General features: G+C 48.8%; 1 protein-coding gene across 3 annotated transcripts in view; it reads left to right on the top strand.

Moving 5' to 3' along the window:
- The window catches only part of SH3PXD2A (SH3 and PX domains 2A), a 221563-nt gene that overhangs the window by 46917 nt on the left and 150407 nt on the right, over positions 1–24239 (top strand). For all 3 annotated transcript variants that reach the window (XM_019636363.1, XM_019636362.1, XM_019636361.1), the window contains exon 2: positions 259–339. In XM_019636363.1, coding sequence (XP_019491908.1) covers positions 259–339 — 81 coding nt within the window. The remainder of the gene's footprint in view (positions 1–258; positions 340–24239) is intronic.

The following is a 24239-nucleotide window of genomic DNA, read 5'->3' as shown; positions in this document are numbered from 1 at the left end:
CTGAAAATCATCTTTAGTATTTTATTGAATATACTTCTAGATACGTGTGTGTGTGTGTGTGTGTGTGTATTTAAACATATATGTGTAGCATCCATGTGTACCTGACACTGTGCTAGGCCCTGGAGACAAAGATGGGAAAAAGAATGGTCCTAGCCATGGAGTACCACAGTCCTGTTGAATGATGCCTCCACCATCCATGAATGAAGCCCAGCCTTAATCACCCAGTCACCTGCTCTTATTTTTGTTTTTACATCACAGGTATACATCATCAATGTGACCTGGTCCGACTCCACGTCCCAGACCATCTACCGGAGGTACAGCAAGTTCTTTGACCTGCAGGTAAGTTGGTCTGAGCTCAAATGGTGCCCAGTTCTACCTTCAGTGGCCCAAGTCTCTGGTGGACTGGCCTCACTCATATCCTCACTCATCTGGAGAACCCCTGACAGACCTCTCAGGGTCAGAGCCTAGGTGACAGAGCAGAGGGACAGATGAGGGAACTGTGATGGTCGAGCTGGGCTTGGCTCAGTCTAGGATATTGCAGGCAGACACTTTGGGGCTTTGTTAGCTTCCTCAGATGGTCTCAATAATCGTGCTTTGTCACCGTCCTTCGCCTGGGGATAGGAAATTAGGGTGGAGAGGCAGAGGATGATTGTGGGTGCTGTGTATATGAGCAGACGTGTCTGTAAACATCTAGGGTGAGACACAAGCCACCACATCATTGCAGGCAAAGAAAAGCAAACATACAGAAAAGACCGAAACAGAAAATAAGCAATTTCTTCAACTACAGACACAAACTGGGCATACCACTGTGTCTGTCTAACCGAATAAGGCTTTTACTGCCCTGTTTGTACACGTGCATGGTATTTGTGTCTCTCTAATATATACAGACGTGTTGACATGGGGGATGGTAGTTTGGATCCCACAACTCAATTGCAAACACCTCCCTTGATGCCAACTAATCTGTTTAGGCCTCTCTGGGGTACAAGTGATAGTTTTACACTCGTACTAGCTTAGCCACAAATGAGACTTAGTTGGAAGGATATACCAGGGAAACTTATGCAGTCAACCAGATGGTGAAAAGGGGAGCAAGGCAGTGGGCTCCAGGAACACCTGAAACCAGGGTTGCTTTCCCGCTGTCTTATCTCTGCTTCTCTCTGGGCACTGTCTTCAGCTTCTGCTACCTCATATCCTGAGGAACTTGGCTGTCAAAGCTCCCAAAATTCATATCTTGTGGTTCCCAACAGCAGAGGCTGACTTTCTCCCAGTTCCAAATTGAAAAATCCCAGGGAAGATTCTGATTGGCCCAACTTGGTACCCTCTCTGGACCAATCAGGATGGCCCAGGGTAGGTAGAGGGTGATGTAACACAGAAATGGCCACTAGGGGGCCCACCTCTGTGTATCAGAGGCAGGCACCAGACAAGGCAGAATCATTGAGTTGGGCAGCAACCTGTACCAGGAAGGGAAAGCCAAGAGGTTCTAGATTCTTCTTTAGGGCTATGAACCTGGTTTAGGCCAATAAAAACACAAAGAAGAGACACCCATTCCTGGCACTCACAGCCTAGGTCCACTCCTTCCTTTGTAGGCCTTTGATGGTGAGTCATCTTAGAGAGCCATGCCTGCATATTTGCCCCCAAATACCTGATTTTAGCCCATTGTCCTTGCTCTACCTATGAAATGAGCCAACGATGAGCCAGCTTCCTGTATTACAAATCCGCTCTTAAACCAACAATATGTGATTGAATATCCCATTGAATGTGGGTTTGAAAGCCACTCCTTACCCCTCCTGCTTTCTTCCTCTTTACCCCTCAGTTCCTATCCAGTCTCCTTAGGTCCTTCCGGCATAAACTGGTGGGATTTGCTGATACCCCATCAATGGGTATAGTGTGCTGGACAGGAAATGATACCGTAGTTGGGGAGAGGGAACCCTGAAAGGACTCATTGATGAGCCAGAGGGGGTCTGAGAGCCAGCGGAAACTCTCAAATCAGAACTTTTCTTCCCTCCTTTCCGTTTTGTTCCCTCACCCCCTCACTAGTTTCAGAATCTCACAAGAAAGGAATGCTGCTCCCCCGACTTCTCCCTTGCCTGGAGGGCTCATTTCCTGTGTGTCAGGACGGGACACATGGCATGGGGCCGCTTGTGCGACGTCCTGGCCTGAGCCATGAGCAGGGCCAGGCCTGTCCACGTGGGTCATCACCACCCTGTAGATGCAGGTTAGAAAGCGGTTAGGATGGTTCTGTGGAATTTAACCTTGAGCCAACAGTGGCATCCTTGTGAACCCATTTTACAGACCTCATGACACGATGACTTTTAGCGGTGTGCATTTTCAATGCCTTTCTTACTTATTGGGGTCACTGATTGGGTGAAAGAACAAATGGCATTGCTACTTCCGTCCCTGGTCACTGGTCGTCCTCAGCACTCAGCTTTCTTAGAGGCTATGTGAGAGGGTGACTTAGAGCTTAGGCACTGGAGACACATTGCCTGGGTCTGGTTATTGGCTTTATGACCATGTGACTCCAGACAGGTTCCATAACTTCTCTAGGCTCGGTTTTCTCACCTGTAGAATGAAGATTTAAATAATACCCGCCCAGTAGGGTTGTTGTGAGGATTCAATGAGTAAATCCCCATTTTCCCTGACATGTGGTTATCTAATGAGTTACCCACCAGGTGGTCTAGTAGTGTTAGCAGGTAACAAGGATGCTGGGCTGCAGTTGACGGGGTCTGGGAGCCTCGTGCCTCCTCTCATGGTGTTGCTTGCTTGTTTCCCTCACTTGGCTTCACTCTGTTGAGAAGCCGCTTTGTGCCCTGGCCTGTGCCAGAGCGTTCAGAGTACTGTAAGCCACAGGCTCTCTCTGGAGCTTGCCACTGGGGCAGGATGGGAGTGTGCTGTGGGCTGGGGTGTGGCCCACAAGTGGCTGCTCTCAGAGTCGTTGGGCTCCTCCTGTTTTTGGCAGAGCCCTGCCTTGGAACCCCGCAAGTCCTGAGCTGACTGAGCCAGCCTGGGGGAAGATGCTAAACTGGCTTTACCAACTCATGGTTTGGGGACCAGAGACCCCTTTGTGAAGCTGGTGGAAGCCCTCTCCCCCCAAAAGGCATATATGTACAGTTTTATTTACAGTGTCAGATGTTCACAGATCCCTCTGTGAACCCCATTAAAGAACTGCTAAGCTGAACCAATTTATATCATTAACTACACATTCACATCTTGTACTACTTGAGTACCATTTGGGGGCTTTTACATAGTATTCAGATAATAGCAGTGGGCCCTTAGGTCCCCTCCCTCCCACAAATTGGAGACCCCAGCGTGGGTCTCCCCATACTTGCCTCTCTTATTTCTGCCTCTTCAAATGGTGTCTTTTGCTCCTGGTGGAGGTCAGGGTACTATGAGGAGGCCCTAGCCTCCTACCTCTTTAATGTAACCTGGGGAATCATATACAAAGTGATACCACCCGGTCCTGACCTCTTCTGGCACTGGGCTGAGGGTCATGGGGTGTGTGCTGATCCAATTGCACTTGGAATAGCACAGGTACCTCCAGTGTTCTTTTCCCTCTGTTGAGCAAACCTGGAGATGGACAGCCATGCCCTACCCTCAGTCTCTATGGCCACAACCAGGAAGCATTTGAAGGATGCTGTCATAGATCTTTGTTTTTCCATCTCTCTCCACTGCAGTTTCCACATCAGCATAGCCCCCATGTCCCTAGCCCATGTGCAAACTAAGATTTGAAGCCAAGCATCACTTTGGGTTGGTTATCATCTTCAAAGCTTCCTCCAGGGCATACCTGCTCTGCATGTGATGCTCTCAGGAGATCTTTGGGAATGAAAAATCTTAGGCACATACCAGGGCAACCGGCCCTGAGGGGGCAGCAGGCAGAGGGGAGGCAAGATTAAGAGGTCATGCTTGGAGGAGAGCTAGTGTCTCTTTGATGTGACTGGTGGCATTATTGTATCCTCTACAGGGTACTTAGAACTCTGGTGGAGTACTGGGAAGCTATTCAAGGTGTTGGGGGATAGAAACCGCAGATAACCCGGTAATTGCCCATTCCACCCTTTTCTGAAGCCTTCGCACATAAGGGCAGACCATGCATCTGGGTATTCTTGTTCTTATTCCCCTTCTACCCCACCACTCACACTCTTTACTACTGGCTCCCCTGGGTTGGGGTCACCAGATAAATAGGAGAGGTCCGATTAATTTTGAATTTCAGATAAACAATGAGTACTTTTTTTCTTAGTATAAGTATGTCTCACATATTACATGAGACATACTTAGGCTAAAAAAGTTGTTCATTGTTTATCTGAAATTCAGCTTTTATTGTGTGTCCTATATTTTCACCTGCTAGATCGGGCACCCTTGCTGTGGCTATGGGTGGTGAGGGTGGAAGTATAAAGCTGCATGAGCCAAGCTGGCTGAGGGTAAGAGTGGGTTGACCTGTGTTAAGGCCTCCAGCACATTTGTACTTTTATAGGGCAGAGTGCAGGCCGAGGAACACTCAATTGAGAAGGACCAGGCCCCTTCCTTCCAGGAGTCCATATTTGGTGGGAAAAGTAGACGTTTAAGCAATTAAGTCCACTGTAGATGAAATAAATACTAGGTTGAGGTACAAGCAACATGCTGTGGGGTGAAGGTGAAGGAAAGTGTATTCTTTTTGGGAGAGGGGAACAAAGATGCCCATATGGTTTTGATTGGTGACAGCAGCCTAGAGTGATATAGCCACACACCTCTACTCCAGTTTGGGGGGATTTGGTTGGTTTTTTTTGAGAATTATAGTTATCAGGGTATAATATTTCCCTAATTTATTTCTTAGTTTGTTCATTCATGTATACCTGCTTGCCTGCCTCCTTCTGTTTGTCCATCCATCCATCCACCCTCAATCTGTCCAATCCTAAGTGCCTGCTTTTTATGTCCTAGGCAGTATGCCAGGCTCCAAGGATTTATTGATGAGCAAAAGCAGATGTGGTTACTGCTTTTATGGGACTTATAGCTTAGTGAGGGAAGACAGATTTTAGTTAAAACACATATATATTCTTTTATACTATTCCAAGTGCTACAAAGAAAGGTACCATAGACATGTTATAGGGGAACCTTATACTCTGGGATCAGGGAAGTCTTCCCTGAAGAAATAAGTTTTATCTGACAGATAAATGAGTTATTTTATCGTATTTTGTTTTGGGGATCAGTAATGAAAGCAAGACTTTCTCCCCAGACAAATGCATGAAAGTACATATACAATTCTAATAGCCTCATTGGTCATTCACACCCCCCGGAAGTCCTTCCCTGAGCACAAAGATAAGACCCTCTGCTCTGCCCCAACCCTTTTTCTCTCCCCATATCTTCTGCCTGAGCCTTCAGACCTAGTGGTTCTCCCTCCCTCACACACAAGGGGCTGCTCACTGAACCCTGCCCCCTCTTCCTGCCAACTGGGAGGCACTGGGTATGGAGGCGTTAGATCTGTGCTGTCCAGTGCAGTAGCCACTAGCCACATGTGGCTACTTAAGTTTACATTTAAATTAATCACAAATTGTAAAGGTTAAATTTTAAAAATGAAGTTTAGTTGATTTTTAAAAATTCCATTATCTTGGTCATACTTGCTACATTGCAAGTACCCAGTAGCCACCATGGCTAGTGGCTAGGTATTGAGCAGATGTAGACTATTTCTGTCATCCCAGAAAGTTCTATTGAACTGTGTTGCTTTAGACCATCTGGGACACACACAAGCTTGATCTGGCCTGATGTCCACCCCAGAGTACTCTTGTCACCTTCTAGTTCCTTCCCAGTTGCCCTCTAAAATTTTCTAGGGCTCCACCAGGAAGAGGGAGATTATATTCCACCATGATTTGCCCCACCGATAGAGCGATTCAAATTCTACAGTATTCCAAACATCTCTTCTAGAAACCAAGTCAGTTACTAGAGGAGGCTTCTAAGAGTGTTTCAGATGTCAACTTGGGGACAGGGAGAGGAGAGGCTCTTGGTCTTCAAGGGGAAATTAGTTTCTTCTAAAAATAATCCACCACTCAGCCCTATCTGACCAGGAAAGGGACCTGTCCCAGAGGGAGCTGGCCAGGACAAGCCCTGACGTGGAGGCCTGTTTGGTTATAAAGGGCTTAGATTACTTGGAGGAGCAGTTAAGGGGAGAAGGAGGAAGATGGAGGGCCACAGATGCTCTTAAGTTGCCTTCTCACTGGCAGCTGGACCACATTTCCAGCCTCTCTAAATTTCCCTACACAGCCCCTTCACTGTTAAGTATCTCCCCCAAGGCATGGCCCCACTGAGGAAGGACCGGAAGGCTCCGTTGAAGGTTGTTTCACAATCTGACCTACAAGGCAATTACTGCAGCAGTAATTGCTCTGCAAACATTGGCTCCGTGGTGCTCCTGGCCCTTTAGTCTGAACTCCGGGCCAGTGAGTGCACAGGGTCAATATTTGATCAGAGGCAGGAGAGGCCCCTTAGCTCCCCCCACACTGTTTGCAAGATGGAGTCAAGAAGGTTGTTCAGGTTTGCTTATTTGCTCTAAAGAACTTAACCTATTTTGAAGTGCTTTTCTCTCTCTTCCTTATTCATCTCTCTGGACTCTCCACCCATCTACCCTACCCAGGGTCACACTTACTTTCTAGCTCTCAAATAGGCAGGCTAATGATGGGTGAACAAAACCATAATCCCAAATCACTAATAATAACTGACCTTGAAATGGATGTGTATGTATGTGTGGGTGTGTTATGATGTCATTTATGGAGTTATAGGATCACTGCACTTTTAGAATTGGAAGAGTACTATTCCAAGTTCCTCACTTTACAGGTAAACATCTGTGTTAATTTTCCTACTTATCAAATTGATATGTGTTTTACTTTGGTTTAATGTCCAGAGCAGACCTCAACTGAGGTCAAACTGGGGTGATCCTGGTGTGTGCCAGGGGGTCGACCTGAGAGTAGAAGGGGCAGGGTGTCTCTCCTGCAAGCTCTGTCTTTTAATCGTTAAGGCAAGCTCTGTGTTGTTTGAGATCATTGACCCTAAACTAATAGCAAAGGGAGCAAAGCCTAGGGAGGTAACTTGTCAAGTTCTAAGAACCACTTGGTAGCCAGCATTCTAGAGAGTTCCAGTGCCTGGCATTGTTTTAGCTCCAGCAGTGTGGAGAGCTGTGGGTCATGGTTGATTGCTCACATGCCCTAGACAGGGGAGAATTTTATCCTTGACTGAGGTCAGTCAGTAGTCCCAGGAAAGCACAGAAAGCCCATGTTGTTTGCCATGGAGAAAACGGGAAACAACTTCAATGACCGTTCATAGAGGATTGCTAAGTAAAACTGGGGTAGTCTCCTAGTCAAAACAAATCTCAATTTTGTGGATGGATCTCCAAGAAATGTTAATGAATGACCAATGCAAATTTCAAAATAATATTTACAGTGTGATAGCAATTATGCAACAGCAACAAGCAGCCATATCTTTTTCAAGTACATATACAGCATAAGTCTATGAATGTTTTTATTTATTTTTTATTTTTATTTATTTTTAAAGATTTTATTGGGGAATCGGGGAAGGGGAACAGACAAGTTGCTGTCCTTTTGTTCTTCAGTCTAGTTGTGGAGGACATCACTTCATTGGCCCATGTTGGTATTATCATTGCGCTCTTCCTGGGTGTGGCAGTCAGTCGTCGGCCATTGGACGGCCACTCACAGCGGCTCATGGTAGCTCACGCTGGCTGCCAGCCGCTCACGCGGGCTGCCAGCCACTCACAGTAGCTCACGGCAGCCCACTGCAGCAGGGGCTACATACAGCCTACACCATCACCGGCGACTTATGGCAGCCCAACTCCAAGTCGAGCTGTTGTTCACCATCTTAGCTGTACAGGGCGCAGTGTCACTGGCCCTCATGTGGGATCTGAACCGGAGCCCTGATGCTCAGAGCTGGTGTCCCAAGCCAACTCTTAACCAATGCACCACTCGGCCAGCCCTGAATGTTTTTAAAAGATCTGAAAGGATACAGTCCAAACTGGTAATAGAGTTATCTCTAGAAGTGGTTTGGGGATATCAGTGGGAGGAGGGGCTTAGTTAGAGAGGAACCTTAGTCCTATTTGTAATGTTACTTCTTTTTAAAAAAGGAGAACATAGTCATATACAATCGGAAACATTAACATTTACTAATTAAAAAGACATCTGTGGGGGAAGTAGGGAACGTAGGAAGTCTAAAATAAAATAATCGTATGTCCCTCACGGTCATAACTGTATAATGGGACAGAAAACACACAGGTTGTTTTTTTTTAAAAATGGTTTTTTTGTTTTGTTTTTTAAAGATTTTTATTGGGGAATTGGGGGAAGGGGAACAGACAAGTCGCCGTTGTCTTGCTCCTCAGTCCAGCTGTGGAGGACGTTGCCCCACTGGCCCAAGCTGGCACCATCATTGCGCTCCCCCCAGGTGAGGCAGACCAGTTGCTAGCTTCTGGATGGCCGCTCACTGTGGCTGCTGGCCACACACGGTAGCCCACAGCAACCCACTGCAGCAGGGGCTGCAGCCCACGTTGTCGCCGGCAACCCACGGCAGCCCAGCTCCAGGCCGAGCCGTTGTTCAGCATCTTAGCTGCGGAGGGCAGTGTCACTGGCCCCCATATATGGGATCTGAACCGGGGCCCTCCAGCATCCCAAGCCAGCCCTCAACCATCGTGCCACTCGGCCGGCCCAACACACAGGTTTTAAAAAAAATAAATTAAGAACATATCTAACAAGAGAAAGAAAGTGAAAATAATTATTAAAATCATATTTCCTGTACCATCATTCTAGATCATTCCAGTGGACTGTAACTGATTACAACCCATTACAGCGAACCCCAGACACCTGTCCATAGTATCTTGTCAAACTGGAATCTTATATTCAAATATTGCTCAAAACACATGAACTGTGTGTTGGGGCAAGAGGTACTTGGGTGGTTGGTCTTGTGTCATGACAAAACACACTCAGAGTTGCATGGCCGGAGAGTGCAGTGGTTCAGGGCAGGTCCTCCAAGGCCAGGATGGCTGGGTTCCAAGAACCGCTCCACCAGTTACTAACTGTAATATAACCTTTGGTGAGTTCTTTAACCTCTTTGCACCTCTGTTTTCTCATCCATATAATGAGGATAATGAAAATACCTGCCTCGTGGGTAGTAGTAAGAATAAAATGAGACAACCCATATAAAGCAAGCCCTTAGAATAGTGACTGGCATGGAGACGCTAGACAGAGAAGCTGAAACCTCACCAGTTAGGCTCTTAGAAACTTGACTCCAAGAGAACATAGCTGGATATCCTCACCCCACCTAGAGGCAGAGGTTTCTTCCCAGGCCCCATTTATACAGACTTCACTTTCACCACATAACTCAGCCTGCCTTCAGGCAGGAGAGACGGTGGTGGTGTGAAGGGTTTTCCAGATAAATGCTTTCACCTCCCAAGTGTAATTATCAACCCAACTTCCTCCCAGCAACACTGTTAGGAAAACACTGCTTTTTTAAAAAGTAATTATTGGTGGACAGAGTTTCCTTGCTCTTGGAAAGAGGCATCTTTCAGGTCCCTGATAGAATGCAGAAGGGTTCCAGGGGAGCCCTGTGGGCTTTCCAGTAGCTCCTGGAAATTCTGTGGCAGGTTTCCCCTCCCCTTGGCAGCCAGTCTCCGGCCTCAGCCACTCTTGTTCATCTCGCCCCTGTGGCCCGAGGGTGAACTCCAGCTTCCGCTTGTCTCTCCTGATTTCCTCTCTGGTAGGTTCTGCCCTGTGATGGACTTGGGGCTAGAGGAGGGCTGTGGGGTATCTGTTCTCCAGAGGTGTCAGGAGGGGAGGGCCTGGTAAAATGGTACCTCAGGCAGCTCAGGATGGAAAGCGGATTACCATTGACTCGGAATCCTGCGGTTAATTGGTGCACAGCTAGAGCGTACTCAGAGTTGGGTTTTTTTCTTCTCTAAGCAGATGGAGTTTGTCCAGAGTTTGTCCGGTTAATTGGTGCACAGCTAGAGCGTACTCAGAGTTGGGGTTTTTTCTTCTCTAAGCAGATGGAGTTTGTCCAGAGTTTGTACAGTGACCCCCCTCTTGTGCGGTTTCCCCAACCCTTTGGTTTTAGGAGTAACATGGTACACAAGGGGCCTCGCAGGTCAGAGCAGATGGACAGAGGTAGCTGGAGGAGGGGTGGCAGCAGAGTCCGTGGGGGAGGGCCTCCGCTCCTTGGTGCATAAAGGAAAATAAGCCTCAGAGAAGGGAGGGGGCCCCTGAGAACCACCCATGGTGGGGCCTCCCGTCAGGAGGACTTGCCACCGGGCAGAGCCTAAGGATACAGAGAAAGGAGAGAAACTTGTCCAGCACTCAGCCGAGAGTGGTGAGGTAGTCACCTGGCTGCAGGTGTGCCGGAGCCACCTCTGCTGGTAACTCAGCCTCTCCCTGGGGCCAGGGTGGGATTTTGACACAGTGGAGAAACCCCTTTGTAGACCCTGGGGAAAACTCTAAGAGAACCTGGCATTATTAAACCTTGGCCGTGCTCGTTGGCTCTAACCTTATGGGTGAAGTCTTGTGAGTGTGGGCACTGGGGGTTTAGGGGGCTGCCTGCCCCCAGTGACTGTCCTGAAGAGCTAATGAAAACATCTCTTCTGGGAGAAAAATCAGCTGTGTGCAGATATCACAATGTGAGGGGCATGTGCTTGCCAACCAGTGTTAACCATGTCCACTGAGGAATCGGGGGTGGAACTGTAAGTTTTACAACCTCCCAGGATGATGTGTGCCTGGCACTCACGCTGCCACTCTCTAGTCTCATGCCCACAACAAACATCATTGATTGATTATGGCATGTGCCCATAGCAGACATTGTTCATTGATCATGAGCCCAGATAGGGTCTCAGAATCTTTCTAAATAAACAAAACCAAGTATCTTCAGGGAGAGACTACCTATCAACGGGCAATGACACCTTGAGATGACACTTGTTGGCCACCCTCTGATGTAGTCCATTTCCTTTATTTGACAGATTAGGAAATGAGGCCCTCTAAGAGGAAAAGGGACTTGTCCAGATTACAAGGCTGTCAAGTGGCAGCAGGACTGGAACTCAGGCAGTCTGGCTTCTAGTGCATTCCAATCTGGAATGCTAGCCTCCCATGCAGAAGTCCTCTTTTTAGTTTTAGCTGAGGAGGGCAGAAGCCCCTGTTATATCTCTGAGGGAACTTCCAGTGGGAGGGGCAAATCCCACCCTCCCTGAGGAGAAGATGGCCTGTGCCGAGAGCAGAAGATTTCTATCTAGTTCCCAGAAAGGTGAAGGACAGCTCCTTCACGGGGTCAGCTGCCTTTTGGAGCTCAGCCCACATGCCCTGCCCACCACCACCCGCCTCTCTCGTTGGATAATAAGCCCCAGCTCTGCCAGAGGCAGCGTCTGAGTCAGGCCACACCACCTGCATGACTGCCCGGAGCTGTGCACCTTGTTTTCCCAGCATAAGGGTGTCATGTCAAGGTGTGTTTGGTTGTTACTTCTGGGAGGCCCTGCAGTATAGCTGCTGCTCCGTCACCTCCCTCCTCCTTTGGTCCCAGGCCCAAAGGTCCAACCTAGAACACAGCTCTGCTCCCCACCAGGCTCCCATCTAGCCCCCTTTCGATAACCAACAGGAAAGTTGGCTGGAAAGCAGGCTGGGGGACAGTCTCCCCCTCCAAACCAGAGAATGAAGGGAAGGAAGATCATTGGTGGTGGCCAGGTGAGTGGTGTGTGTGTGTGTGTGTGTGTGTGTGTGTGTGTGTGTGTGTGTAGTTTGTTCTGTGAAGCCTTCAGCTGTGACGAAGTCACTCTCCTCCCTCCCACAGGAGGGAATTTCAAGCCAATCCTGGCACCTTGGGAGGAATGCCAGCTACATACCTGGCACTAGGTTTGATACTGGGGACCTTAGAAGAAAAGTCTGGGTCGTTCTGGGTGACAGCCTTGGCCTGAGCTGGAGCCGCCAGCTGCTGGAAGAATCAGGGCAGAAGGCACAGGAGGCGTGAGCTGCTCCAGGTGCAGATCTTCCCCGTCAGGCCTGCATGCTGGGGCCATCCTAGTCGGCTTGTGGAGGCAGCTCCCAGATCTGGGGCCTGGCAGTCTTGGCATCCTTGCACCGCTCTCCCTCATGATGGCAACAGTTGGTTTAGCTTTGAGTCTTGTGGAAGTAGGTGTGTGGGACAGCCAGGGTGAGCTGCAGAAGCCTGAATTGTGGCTTATTTGAGGGAAGAATTTGTTCTTCCCTCCGGCAGGAGAACTGTCACCAGCTGGGTGACCCATGGATGCCAGCTGCAGTGATCCCCCCTGTCAGCTACCCAGCACCCCAGCTGGACCTCAGTCCCCCAGGTGATTATAGGGGCTGTAATTTCTGCATCTCAGCATGTTCCCACAGACAAGGCCATGGTAGGAGCTGTTAGAAAATTGGGTCTATTTCCTTCATAGCCTCAATTTAGTTGGAGCCAAAGAAGGAAGATTTTAGATTCTTCAGAGACCTCCATGGTTGAGTGACAGCAGGCTTTCCAGAAGAGCTTGTGGGATTCCGGTGCCAAATTCCCAACTTTCTGAGCGGGGCAGTGTCTCACAGTAATGGGAGGCTCAGGCTTTGCTATCAGACAGACTTGTGTGGGTGTGCGACTCAGCCCCACCTCTTTACTAGCTGTGTGACCCTGGGCAGTTACCTAACCTCCCAGAGTCTCCGCCTTCTCATGTGGGAAATGGCTTTAATTGCAGAAGCTGCCTCTTAGAGTGGCCGTGAGAATCCCAGGAGATAAGACTCAGGAACCTTCCCCATCAAGCCTGGAGCAGCTAATGGTGGTCATTCCTGCTGTTGCCTCTGGCCCTTCTGGGGGAGGCAGGGGCTCCAGGGGCTCCTTTGTGCTCACTGTGTCTGTCCAGCCTGGATTAGGGGGACATTGTCCCAGCTACAAAAGGGTCTTGGGCTCTCCAACGCTGCAGTGGATGAATACTCCTGGGCTGGCCAGGAGACAGCCCCAAACGCCGGCCAGGGTTTGGCTCCGTCTGCTAATTAGGGAGCGTTTATCTGGTGCCCAGCAGAACAAAGTGGTCAGTTCAGCCACGCTGGAAGTCTGAGCTCAGTGCTGGCGGGGGGCTGGGGAGGAGGCTAGGAATGGGGCTGGGTTGGTGGGGGGGTGAGGGTCCCTGGGGCTAAATGGACCACATTCAGATATACCTTAAAAAAAAACAACAACAAAAAAAACACCAAACCAAACAGGAAGCATGAGGCTGGTGTATGGGCTGGAGTTGAGATGCCTGCAGAGAGGATGGTTCTGGCATGCAACAAGCAGCCATTCTTCGCACTGAGACAGTGCCCGCTGGCCTCCCAAGGGCATCTCTGCAGTAAAGGCCAGCCTGTCTGTCTCCCAAGGGGTTGGGGTTGTTTTATCCTGAGATTTCCAGGCCTCCGCTCCTCATCTTGGAGCTTTGTGAGGAGGAAGCCCCAGTGGGAGAATAGAGGGGCCCCCTCTGTGTACGCCCCCCCCCAATTCTTTCTCCATCCTTCAATGCAATGCGGTGAGATCAGGAAGGGGGAGATGGGCCAAGAAATCTACCACATGCAGGAGGACTCAAAACCGTGAGAGTTTGTCCATTGTTTTATGTATTTGGGGTGCAGCTGGGACACTTGACACTAGTTTGGAACACCCAAGGCTTCTTGGCGTTTAGTTCAAGGTGGAGCAGGGTGGAGCCTCAGAACCACCCTCTCTGCAAGTGGGGGCCAGGATTCAGCCAGGGCAGTCGGGCTCTGGAATCCACTTGCTAAACCCCTGTTGTCCATTGCCAGTCGTAACTTGGACGTGGCCCCTGCCTGGGCGAGAGCACGGCAGAGGTGGCCTTGGAGGCCCCAGCACCTTGGAGAAGAGAGAGGTGCTTTCCTCCCTTGCCAGGAAGGCTTCAGAGCAGGTAGGGCTGGGCTGGACACAGGAAGTGGGTGCCACCCTGACCCCCTGCCCTGGCTGGGGAGACTTTGGGCTGGGCAAAGAGAGAGGGAAAGCATCAATTTCTGTGAGGACGTTCATTTTCTTTTCTCTGCTCACGAGTCTTGGATTCTTTGTAGTGTCCTCTCTGTCTCTCTCTTTCCCTCGTTTCTCTACTGATCTCTATCTCCCCAAAGTTCCCTGAGTCCAGGTCTTTGTCTAGGAGTAGCTGTCCGCCCTTGTGGCCTTCCCCCAGCCTCTCTGGCACTGGTATGTCTTTACCAGTCTCTGGGTCTCTCTTCTCCCCCCGGATGCTGCCACATTTCAAACAGGAGTCTGGGAGAAGGGCAGGTGGGAGCCTGACCCTGGTCTATACGGGGTCATTGACTGTGACGAGTGAGGGGCTTGGCCAGTCTGTACCCTTGAAGGCAAAACTCTGTGGAGGGCAGAGAAGCTACTTTCCCTTCTCAGGAGAGTGTGGGGCCTGGTGAGGAACCTTTTTCCTGAGAGTGGCTCATGTTTAGGCATTTTTACCCCATGCTAGCTGTTTCTCTAGAGGCCCGCCTTCCAGCCTCTGTCCCTGCTAGAAATAGCTGAGCATTCAGCATTTGCCAGGAAAGGGAGTGGCCCCTGTAGGGTCAGGCTGGCCCCCCAAAATACCCCACCAGCTGTCGTGATCTGGGTCAGGTAGGGCATCAGAAATAGGCTAGACAGGGCTATGCTCTCGCTTGGACATCTCCCAGGGAGGGGCAGTTCTCTCTGGTCCAAGCCTCCGTCAGAGGGTGAGTGGGGAGTGTGCACCTGATCACCTGCCAGGGACAAGTCACTGAGTTCAGGGCGGGGCTGAGGGGGTGGAGACAGATGGAAGAGGAGCCGACCTGCAGGCTGACCCTTCAAGGCATTTCCACGTAGAAGCCGCATGTGGGCCTGCACCTCAGTGTGTTCCAAACCTGGCTCCTGTCGAGACCCCGCCCTCCTCCTCCTCCTCTCCCCTTCCCTCTCTCAGTGACGACACCATCTCACACCGTCATAGTCCTCCTTTCCACCCCCTCAGCCAAGCCTCCTGACTCCTCCCTAAGCAGTCAGTAGCATTCCGACCAGGACTCCCCCGGGCTCCAGTCCCTTCCAGCTGCTTCTCTGCATGGCAGCCAGTCAGCTTTTTTTTTTTTTCCTATCTTTTTTTTTTTAATTATGAAAATTTTTAATCCTACAGAAAATAACAGGCATCTGTGGACCTACCTCCCAGATTGAACAATTGTTCCCATTTTGCCACATTGGCTTAATACATTTTTTTAAAAAAGACATTACATAGTGACGACAGAAGAGGTATCAGATAAATGCTAGATTCCCTTTCTCCTTGTCTCTGATTTTCCTGACAAGGTGGGACTGAAGGTGGGCCTGGGAGAAGGGCTGGGTTCAGGTAGACCGAGAAGGTGGTCCAGGCAGAGGGGTCTACGTGAGTGAAGGTATGGAGGCGGGACTGTCGTGGCCACATGCAAGGTCAGGGAGGACAGAGCCAGAGAGGTGGGCAGGCCTGCGTACAGGCACCAGGCAGTCCTCGGCAGCGAGCCCTTTCTCTCCTCCCGCACCAAGTCCTAAGTGGGCAGCTGCCATGTTTATGAGGTCACCAAGAAAAAGCCATGACCTGAGTCAGCAGGGCTGCTACCTGGACAAGTGACCAAGCTGGGCACCATGATGACTGGAGAATACCACATTCTGTGGGAAAATTTTTCCTATTGCATTTCCTGGTTCTCGAGCAGGAGTCAAGTTGTCCCCGCAGGAAAGCCTTGTGAAACAGAGGGCCACAGGGCCTGGGAAGCCTACAGCCAACCGACCCTGGGGGACTTGCCTCCTGCGTGTGCTGCTTTACAGGGACCACCCCACCCCCTGCAACTCTGCCTGAGTTTTAGTTTTTGCTTCGGGGATTTTTCCCTTTTTCCATACGGCCCCCACCTTGTGTTCTCCTTTTGAGAATGAGGAGAGGCACTAGGAAGCCTTTGGCCTATAGGGACCTACAGAAAGAAGAAGCTACAGGAAAAGACTCCTGTGGGCTAAATGGCTGACCTCAGTGACCAGGAAGGAAGCCATTGAGGCAGCGGGTGCCCATATGGGCCCTTAATGCCACCAGGCCAGACTAAGGCCCATGGTTGCCTGGGTCAGCTGTTATGAGCACCTGAGGTGCCAAAGGGATTCAAATGCAGTTGGGACCATCCCAAACCTGGCCAGTCATGTCCCATATCCAACCCAACAGCAAGTCCAGGCATCCTCTCAGACCTAACTCAAAACGTAGCCCAGCTCTGCCCTCTTCCTCTCTGTCTGTTCCGCCCCCACCCTGGTGCAGGCTCCATCACCTCTCACCTGAGCAACTGAGCCAGCTTCTTCAGGGGTCTTCTACTTATACTCTTGTCTTCCCACCAACTAGAGGGATCCTTTTAAAACATAAATCAGATCGCGTCACACCCCTATTTATAATATTTCTGAAAGACTTCCTTTCTTTTTGGAATGAACTCCCAACTCCTTACCCTGCCCCAGGCTCTGTCTGGTGGGTCCCCATTTGCCCTTCTGGGCTCCTTTCATTGGCTTTCAGTTTGCCAATCACTTGCTTGTTCCTGGAACACCAAGCACAGTGCTGCCTTGAAGCCTTTACTGTTGTTCTTCCCACCGCCTGCACCGCCCTTTCCCCAGATTTCCAATCAGCTGACTCCTGGCACTCAGGCCTCAACCCGTGTGGCCCCTCCCAGAGAGGCCTCCCTTGACTGCTTCCTCGCCTAGCTCCCCTCAGAGAGCCCTCACCCCAGCCCTTTCACTCCTAGTTACATTGTCACATCCTATTGTCTTTGACACTTATCACAGTCTATCATGGTCTTATTTGTCTACTTGTTTACTGTCTCATCCCTCCTGGAATGTGAGCTGTAGGCAAGCAGGACTTTGCCTGTTCTTTTAACTTCTGTTTTTCTAGTGCCTAGAACAGTGCCTAACACATAACAAGTGCTCAAGAAAACTTTGAATGAATGAATGAATGCATAGCCAGCTGGAGCTGAGTACCGTAGTCCCCCCTTATCTGAGGGAGATATGTTCCAAGACCCCCAGTGGATGTCTGAAACCATGGATAGTACCAAACCCTATATATACTGTGTTGTTTTCTATACCTACATACCCAAAGTTTAATTTATAATTAGGCAAGTAAGAAATTAACAACAGTAACTAATAATAAAATAGAACAATTATAACAATATACTGTAATAAAAGTCATGTGTATGGGGGTGGTTGTTCTCTCTCTGATAACTGATCTGATAACCGATGGCTACTAAGTGACTGACAGGCAGGGAGTGTACACAGCATGGATTCGCTGAACACGGGAAAGATTCACATCCTGGGTGGGACAGAATGGGATGGCGAGAGATTTCATCATGTTTCTCAGAATGGCGCGAATTTTAAAACGTGTGCATTGTTTATTTCTGGAATTTTCCATTTAATATTTTCAGACTGAGATACACCTCAGGTAACTGAAGCCATGAAAAGTGAAACAGCGGCAGATAAGGGGGACTACTGTATCAGGGAATGGGGAGAGAGGCCTGCGCCCTCCTCCACTCTAAGGACAAGTTCTACTGTTTGGCTTCCCGTTTTTCCTCCCGTGTGCCTGTCTTTGCTTATAGGCTAGCCTTGCTGTTGGGGACACTTGTTAGAGATTGGGTGGAACAGGGAGGGCTTTCACATTTTAAGGTGCATGCCAACTACTTAGCTGATCTTGTTAAAATGCAGATTCTGATTCAGCAGGTCTGCTTGGGGCTTGATGTTTTGCATTTCCACCAAGCTCTCAGGTGATGACACGGCTAGTCTCAGGATCACACCTTGAGTAGCGAGGGCATAGATACTGGACACATACATTTGAAGTCCTTCTTCGCCATTTCTTTTTCTTTCTTCTGTCCAGTGTGATCTGTCTCCCATTTGGTCATAGCCCTTTGTGACCAGGTGGGAATGTGGCCTGGTGCATTGGGGCTGTATGTGCGGAACATTGTTCCAGCACTTTCCAGAAGCTGCCAGGGGTGGTGTGGGCTGCCTCAGAGAGGTGGTGATTTCCCGTCATTGGCAGGGTAACTATGAGCGTGAATGGTCGTGTGTCAGGGGTGTTGATGCCCGTGTGGGGAAGAGCAGGTCCCTCCCTGCAGTTCAACTTTGCATCTCTGTGTGCCTTCTACAAACTTGTGGAACCAGGATCTCAAGTTGGGGCTTACTCATCTATGGTGACTTTTATAGGTCACCTGGCAAGTCTTCATTCCCCACCCTTCTTAGTCCTTCCTGGGGAATGTACTGTGATTTGGTGGATGGGGCAGGGGGAGGAGGGGCGATGTCTTGGCTTGGGGAATAGTTCAGTTGTGCAGGAGTGTAATGCCTGACTTGATTGGATCAAGGAGGTTTCTGCATTTTATATTGTCTTCCCTCTTTCGATTTGGCTCAACAGACCTTGACCGAGCTCCTTTGTATTAGGACAGGCTAACTGCTGTGTAATAAACTCTCAATGACTTAATATAATATTATAGAAATTTATTTCTTGCTCATGTCATAGACCAAAACAAGTTATTGGAGGGCTCTGCGCCAGGTAGTCATTCAGGAACCCAGGCTTTATTGTCTGGTGACTCTAGCCCCCATAGATCTCTGTATCCAGACAATAGGGGTGGGAAGAGAGAGTGTGGAGGATTGCAGGGAGATTCTATGGACTCTCTGGAGGAGGCATATATCACCCCTGCTCATATTCCACTGGTCAGAATTCAGTCACAGGACTATACCTCCCAGCAAGGGAGGCTGGGAAATGTAGTTTAGTTGTGTAATGGACAGTGGGTATGTTAAGGCACAGATGTTGCTTTTAAGAAGCTCACAGGCTTTTGAAAGGACGCAGGTGTACAAACAAATAATTGCAATATAGTGGTAAGGGCACTTTTAGAAGTGTGACCAAACTACAGAAGCAATCTAGAGGAGGAAATAAGTGAAGGATAAACCTTCACAAAGGCCTGAGAGGTCATGACGGCAAGGGATCACATAGGGTGGAGTATTCCAGGTAAGAGGAACAGAGTGTGCAAAGGCACAGAGCTGTGGAACAGCATGTTATGTCCGGGTAGGTATGCCATATAGTATGTGGGGACGTGCAGCATTGAGAAGACACGCAACTGGAGACGTCAGTTGGGCCAGAGATCATGAATAGGCTTGTGTCCCATGAAAGGCAGAAAAACAACAAAAGATGTGAAGCCAGAGATGAAACCATCAGATGGAAGCAGAATTGAAGCAGCGTTAGAGATGGTGCATACTTAGTGCTCTCCTCACCACAACCTCCAAAGAGGTTTCACATGTGTTTTGGTCTCTTATTCTGTGAAGTTTCTAATAGGAGAAGAAAATGGGGGAGAGGGGGGCGCAGGTGCCCTACCCAAGTCACCTGGAGCAGCAGTGCTTCTGGTTGAAACTCCCTGGGCCTGCCTGGCTTTTGCTGGGTCCACCTGACAGTAGGGGGGTCTCATGGGAGGCTTCCAGCATCTTTGAGGAAGCTTTCAGCACCCTTTCCTGAGTTTCACTGGTGCTCATCAACAGCTCCAGGGTTACTCCCAAGCAGAGGAGAGGGGCGAGCTCTTGGGAAGTGAGGGTTCCGTGTTGACAGGGCAAGGCCACAGGGAAGAGCTGGACTCTGCCCATGACCCAAGCCTTCTTCTTTACCTTATTCTTTTGTTTATTTCATTTTGCACAAGACTTTGAGGGGAGGGAAGGGATGAGGATCGGGCCTGGAAGAACCCTGACCCATTTGGGATTGAGAAAAAGTGAGAAAAGGAGACGCTTGGAGAAAGGGAAGGAGGAAGGCCAGGATGTTGGGTTGTCGATTAGAAGTGTCCCACTTGGCTTCTGCCCAAGAGAGAGCAGTGTCAGGGGAGCACGCTGGGGACCAGTTCTGGAATCTCACTGCATTGAACGGCGGCCTTGTCCCAAACTTTGGCCTGAATTTGATCCCATGGTGTCTAGGGCACTTTGGGGAGCACAGTTCTGGGCCATTGGGAGAGATGATCAGGATGAGAGGATCCGAGAAATACTGGGGCTGGGGATGTGATTCGGCTGGAAATGGAAGCTGGAGGCCTGCCCTTCGTCCTTCCCTCTCCACCTTCTTCAGGGCTTGCGCTCTTTGTTGATGGTCCCCAGAGATCCGTGTGGAAGAGGGAAGTGTGGAGCAGCTTAGGGGGTGGGGGTTTAGAAATCTTATGGTCTCTGGTGAGGCTAAGGAAGAGCTAGAGATTCTCGAGGAGGGAACAGGGTGACCTCAGCCAGGACGCTGCCGGAAAACACACACGCGCACACGCGCACACACACACACACACGCACGCGCGCGCGCACACACACACACACACACACACGCACACACACGCGCGCGCGCGCGCGCACAGACTTGTCTTAGGTTGGCCTCCTCCTCTGTAGGGGAGTGTCATCGCAGGCACCCTGGGCTGGTGCCAGTATCTCTCTGGTGATCTGTCCCACACACAGATGTCTCTTTCACCACTGTTCCATCTTACGTGCCGGGCAGGTTTATTGCTAGAATTCTGCTTGCACAGGATCGTTCCTGATCAGCGTCCTCCAGGGGCTCCTGTAGCCTGGGGAGGAAGCCCAGCTCTTCTTCTAGTCTCAGGTGACCCCTCTAGCCCTGCCCCTCACACTGCCCTGCGCTCACTCTCCCAGCCCAGCACCCCCGCTCTTCCAGCCCCACCCCTTCCTGGGGATGAGAGGAAGGAGGGGCCAGCAAGCAACACTGGGGTGTTGAAGGGATTGGAGTGTAGCTCCAGTTTCCCACTAGAAAACCACCCCTCAGACTCTGTTTGGGGGGGCTCTACCTGTTCTCCCTGAAGCCAGACTCAGAGCTGACTGAATCCAGGATCTCTGACCCAGCTCCTTGGTCAGTAGCTTTCTAGGTGGTCGGCTGCCCTCGCTAGCATCGCCCTTCCCTCCTGGACAAGGGGAACGTGAGCAATCTCGTGCTGGGACAAAGTACAAGAGCCTTAAACAGTGAAGGCTGTGAAGTTACAGGTGCAGGACCCTGAAGTCCTTTCAGCCATTGACAGTGAGGGCAGGGTAGCTTAGCTGACAGCTCCCCAAAAGCAGAAAGGGCTGGAGGAAAGCACCAGAGACAGGAAGATACCACTACAGTTTCTTCATCTTGAAAAAGATCCGATTTATCAAGCCCCCTGCTCACTTGTGTTAGCTCATTTAATCCACACACTACCATGGGGTGGCTATTTTTACTCACCCCATCTTACAAATGAAGAAACTGGGTCCCAGAGAGGTTAGGTGACTTGGCCAAGGTCATGTAGCTAGGGAGGAATAAGCTGGAATTCTGACTTCAGAGCTCAGGCATTCCATCATTAACTACAGTACCAAAATAGTGATAGAGCGGGACTAAGAGAGGAGACTGCTTCTGATGGTTTCCTCTGTGCCTGGCATGTGTTAAAGTACTTTGCATATTCATTTTCCCTTTTCAACTTCTCATCAGTCTCCAGTGAGGAGAAAACAAGCTTGGCCCCATTTCACAGATGAGTGGACTGAGGCTCAGAGAAGTTAAGTAGGAATAATTGCATCTGGCATTTGGCAGCACTTTCTCATGTGTCTTTTCCTTGGATCTTCACAACAACCGTGGAAACAGGGCAAGTGTTTCACAGATGAGGCCACTGCTGCCCAGAGAAGCCGATCCGCTTGCCCCAGTTGCCCAGCAAGTCCTTGCAGGCTGGCACTGAAACCCGCCTCTCGAGTCCCAGCCAGTGCTTTCTCTGAAGGCTGCAGGTCAGCATGGTGGGGGTATGGGGAATGAAGACACTGGCAGTTCCGGGAGAGACAGGTGTAGTTAGTGGTTTGGACACCTTCCAGGTTTGAGGACGTTCCCCTCGGATGGCACCATCCTGCACATCTTCACTTTCTTTGTGCATCTCACTGTGGGCGTTGGGGGATCAGCCCAGGCTCTACCACGTTAATGTAAAACATGTCCCAGCTAGCCCCCACGTACCTGATGAGCTGCTGGAAAAGCCAGAGGCCTCTTCCCCAAGCTCAGCCCACGCACACCAGCTGGACAGCTCCCCTGGGGCCCCTAGACGCTCATGGCCAGGCCAGGCTTGGCCAAGACCCCTCCCAGATCCATCTGCCCCTCATGGGCTCCCTACTGACCTCAGGGCTGTAGCTTCCCAAGCACTTTCCCTGGCATCAGGGACGCAGCCTGGAGTAAGCGTGATGATGATGACAGTAATGATAACAATTGCTAATGTGCATGGAGCACTTAGTTTGTGCCAGGCTCTGAGCCAAGCGCTTTATACACATCTCATTTAATCCTCTCACCCACCTTATCAGGCAGGTTCTATCACTGTCCCCATTTTACAGATGAGGAAACTGAATTGAATCCAAATCTGACTAGCTATGCACTATGTATTATTATTATTAGTCACGTTTTCCAAAATGTTGTATAGCACCACTGTGAGTTCAGGGAGAGACTTTTGGTAGAATATGGGCAAGTATTTTCTCTTTTAATAGTTATGTATTGTTTTAATGTGCGTTGGTGTTAGAGATTGAAGTCTTAATGTGTCCCCCCAAATTTACATGTTGAAGTCCTAATTCCCAGGACCTCAGTATGTGACCTTATTTAGAAACAGGGTTGTTGCAGATGTAATTAGTTAAGATGAGGTCATACTGGAACAGGGTGGGCCCCTAATCTAATGACTGGTGTCCTTATAAAAAGGGGAAATTTGGACACAGACATGCACACAGGGAGAACACCATGTGGAGATGAAGACAGTGATAGAGGTAATATTCCTACAAGCCAAGGGACACCAACGATTGCCAGCAACCCATCAGAAATTAGAGAAGAGACATGGAACAGGTCCCCCTGCACAGACCTAAGAAGGAACTAACCCTGCCAACACCTTGATCTTGGACTCCTAGCCTCCAGGACTGAGATAAAACATTCCTGTTATTTAAGCCACTCAGTTTGTGGTACTGTGTTACAGCAGCCCTAGCAAGTTAATACAGTTAGGAGAGAGAGAGATTGAGAGAGAGGGAGGGAGGGAGGGAGAGAGAGAGAGAGAGAGAGAGAGCCAAAAAAATGAATACACATTTTAAGAAAGGAAAAAACTATTAAAATTGTAATACTCAATATATACCAATAACAAAATATGAATACAAGTCATGTGTATACATTTTTTTTGGCACCCTGATATATATACACACACATATACAAGTATATAATGTGTATATATATGTAGATATGGGGGTGCCAAAAAATGTATACACATGACTTGTATTCATATTTTGTTATTGGTATATATTGAGTATTACAATTTTAATAGTTTTTTCCTTTCTTAAAATGTGTATTCATTTTTTTGGCACCCTCTTTATAATGGTCAAGTATATACATATAAAACATAAAACCTGCCATTTTTAAGTGTACACTTCGTTGGCATTAAGTGCATTCACATTGATGTGCAGCCATCATTACTACCCTTTTCTAGAACTTTTTCATCTTATTTTCTCTTTTAAGCCTAGTGTCTTATGCCTTCGAAGGATTAATTTCTTTTTAGGATGTGAGAGCCCAGTAGGTCCAACATTCAGGAATGAAAAAATACCATTTTACACAGAAACTCTTAGGAAGAAGGAACATTTTCCAACTCATTGTATGAAAATCAGCATTAACCCTGGTATCAAAACCTGATAAGAACATTATAAGAAAAGAAAATTCAGAATAATAGCCATAAGGCTATTATTAAGAGATGCAAGATTCCTTGCAAAAACAGTAGCAAATCTAGTCCAGCAGAATATGAAAAGGATAATACATTATAACCAAGTAGGATTTATCTCAAAAATGCAATTTGGTTCAACACTCCAAAACCAATAGATGTTAATTCGTCACATTAACAGACTAAAGGAGGAAAAACTGATATCCATAGATTCAGCAAAAGCTTTGGATAAAAGTCAGCATTCATTTATGATAATAATTTAAAAACTCAATAAACTAAAAATCAAAGGAAACTTCTTCAACCTGAGCATCTACACAAACCTACCACTATCATCATATTCCAAGGTAAAAGACTGAATGCTTTCCTCCTAAGACTGGAATAAGGTAAGAATAGTCTCTCTTACTTCTTCTGTTCAACATTGTATTGGACAGTCTAGCCATTGAAATAAGAAAAGAAAATGAAAAGTATACAGATTTGGAAAAGGAAAGTGTAAAATTTTCGGTGGTTTTTTTTTTTTGGCTGACATGATTGTCGATGTAGAAAATACTAAGGAATATGCAAAAGACAAAAATACCTACGAGAATTAATAAGTAATTTTCACAAAGTTGCAGGATAAAG

Source organism: Hipposideros armiger, unplaced genomic scaffold (assembly GCF_001890085.2).
Source record: "Hipposideros armiger isolate ML-2016 unplaced genomic scaffold, ASM189008v1 scaffold_28, whole genome shotgun sequence".
Classification (NCBI taxonomy): domain Eukaryota; kingdom Metazoa; phylum Chordata; class Mammalia; order Chiroptera; family Hipposideridae; genus Hipposideros; species Hipposideros armiger.
Note: the sequence above shows the minus strand (reverse complement) of the source record. Positions and strands in the feature narration are given on the sequence as shown.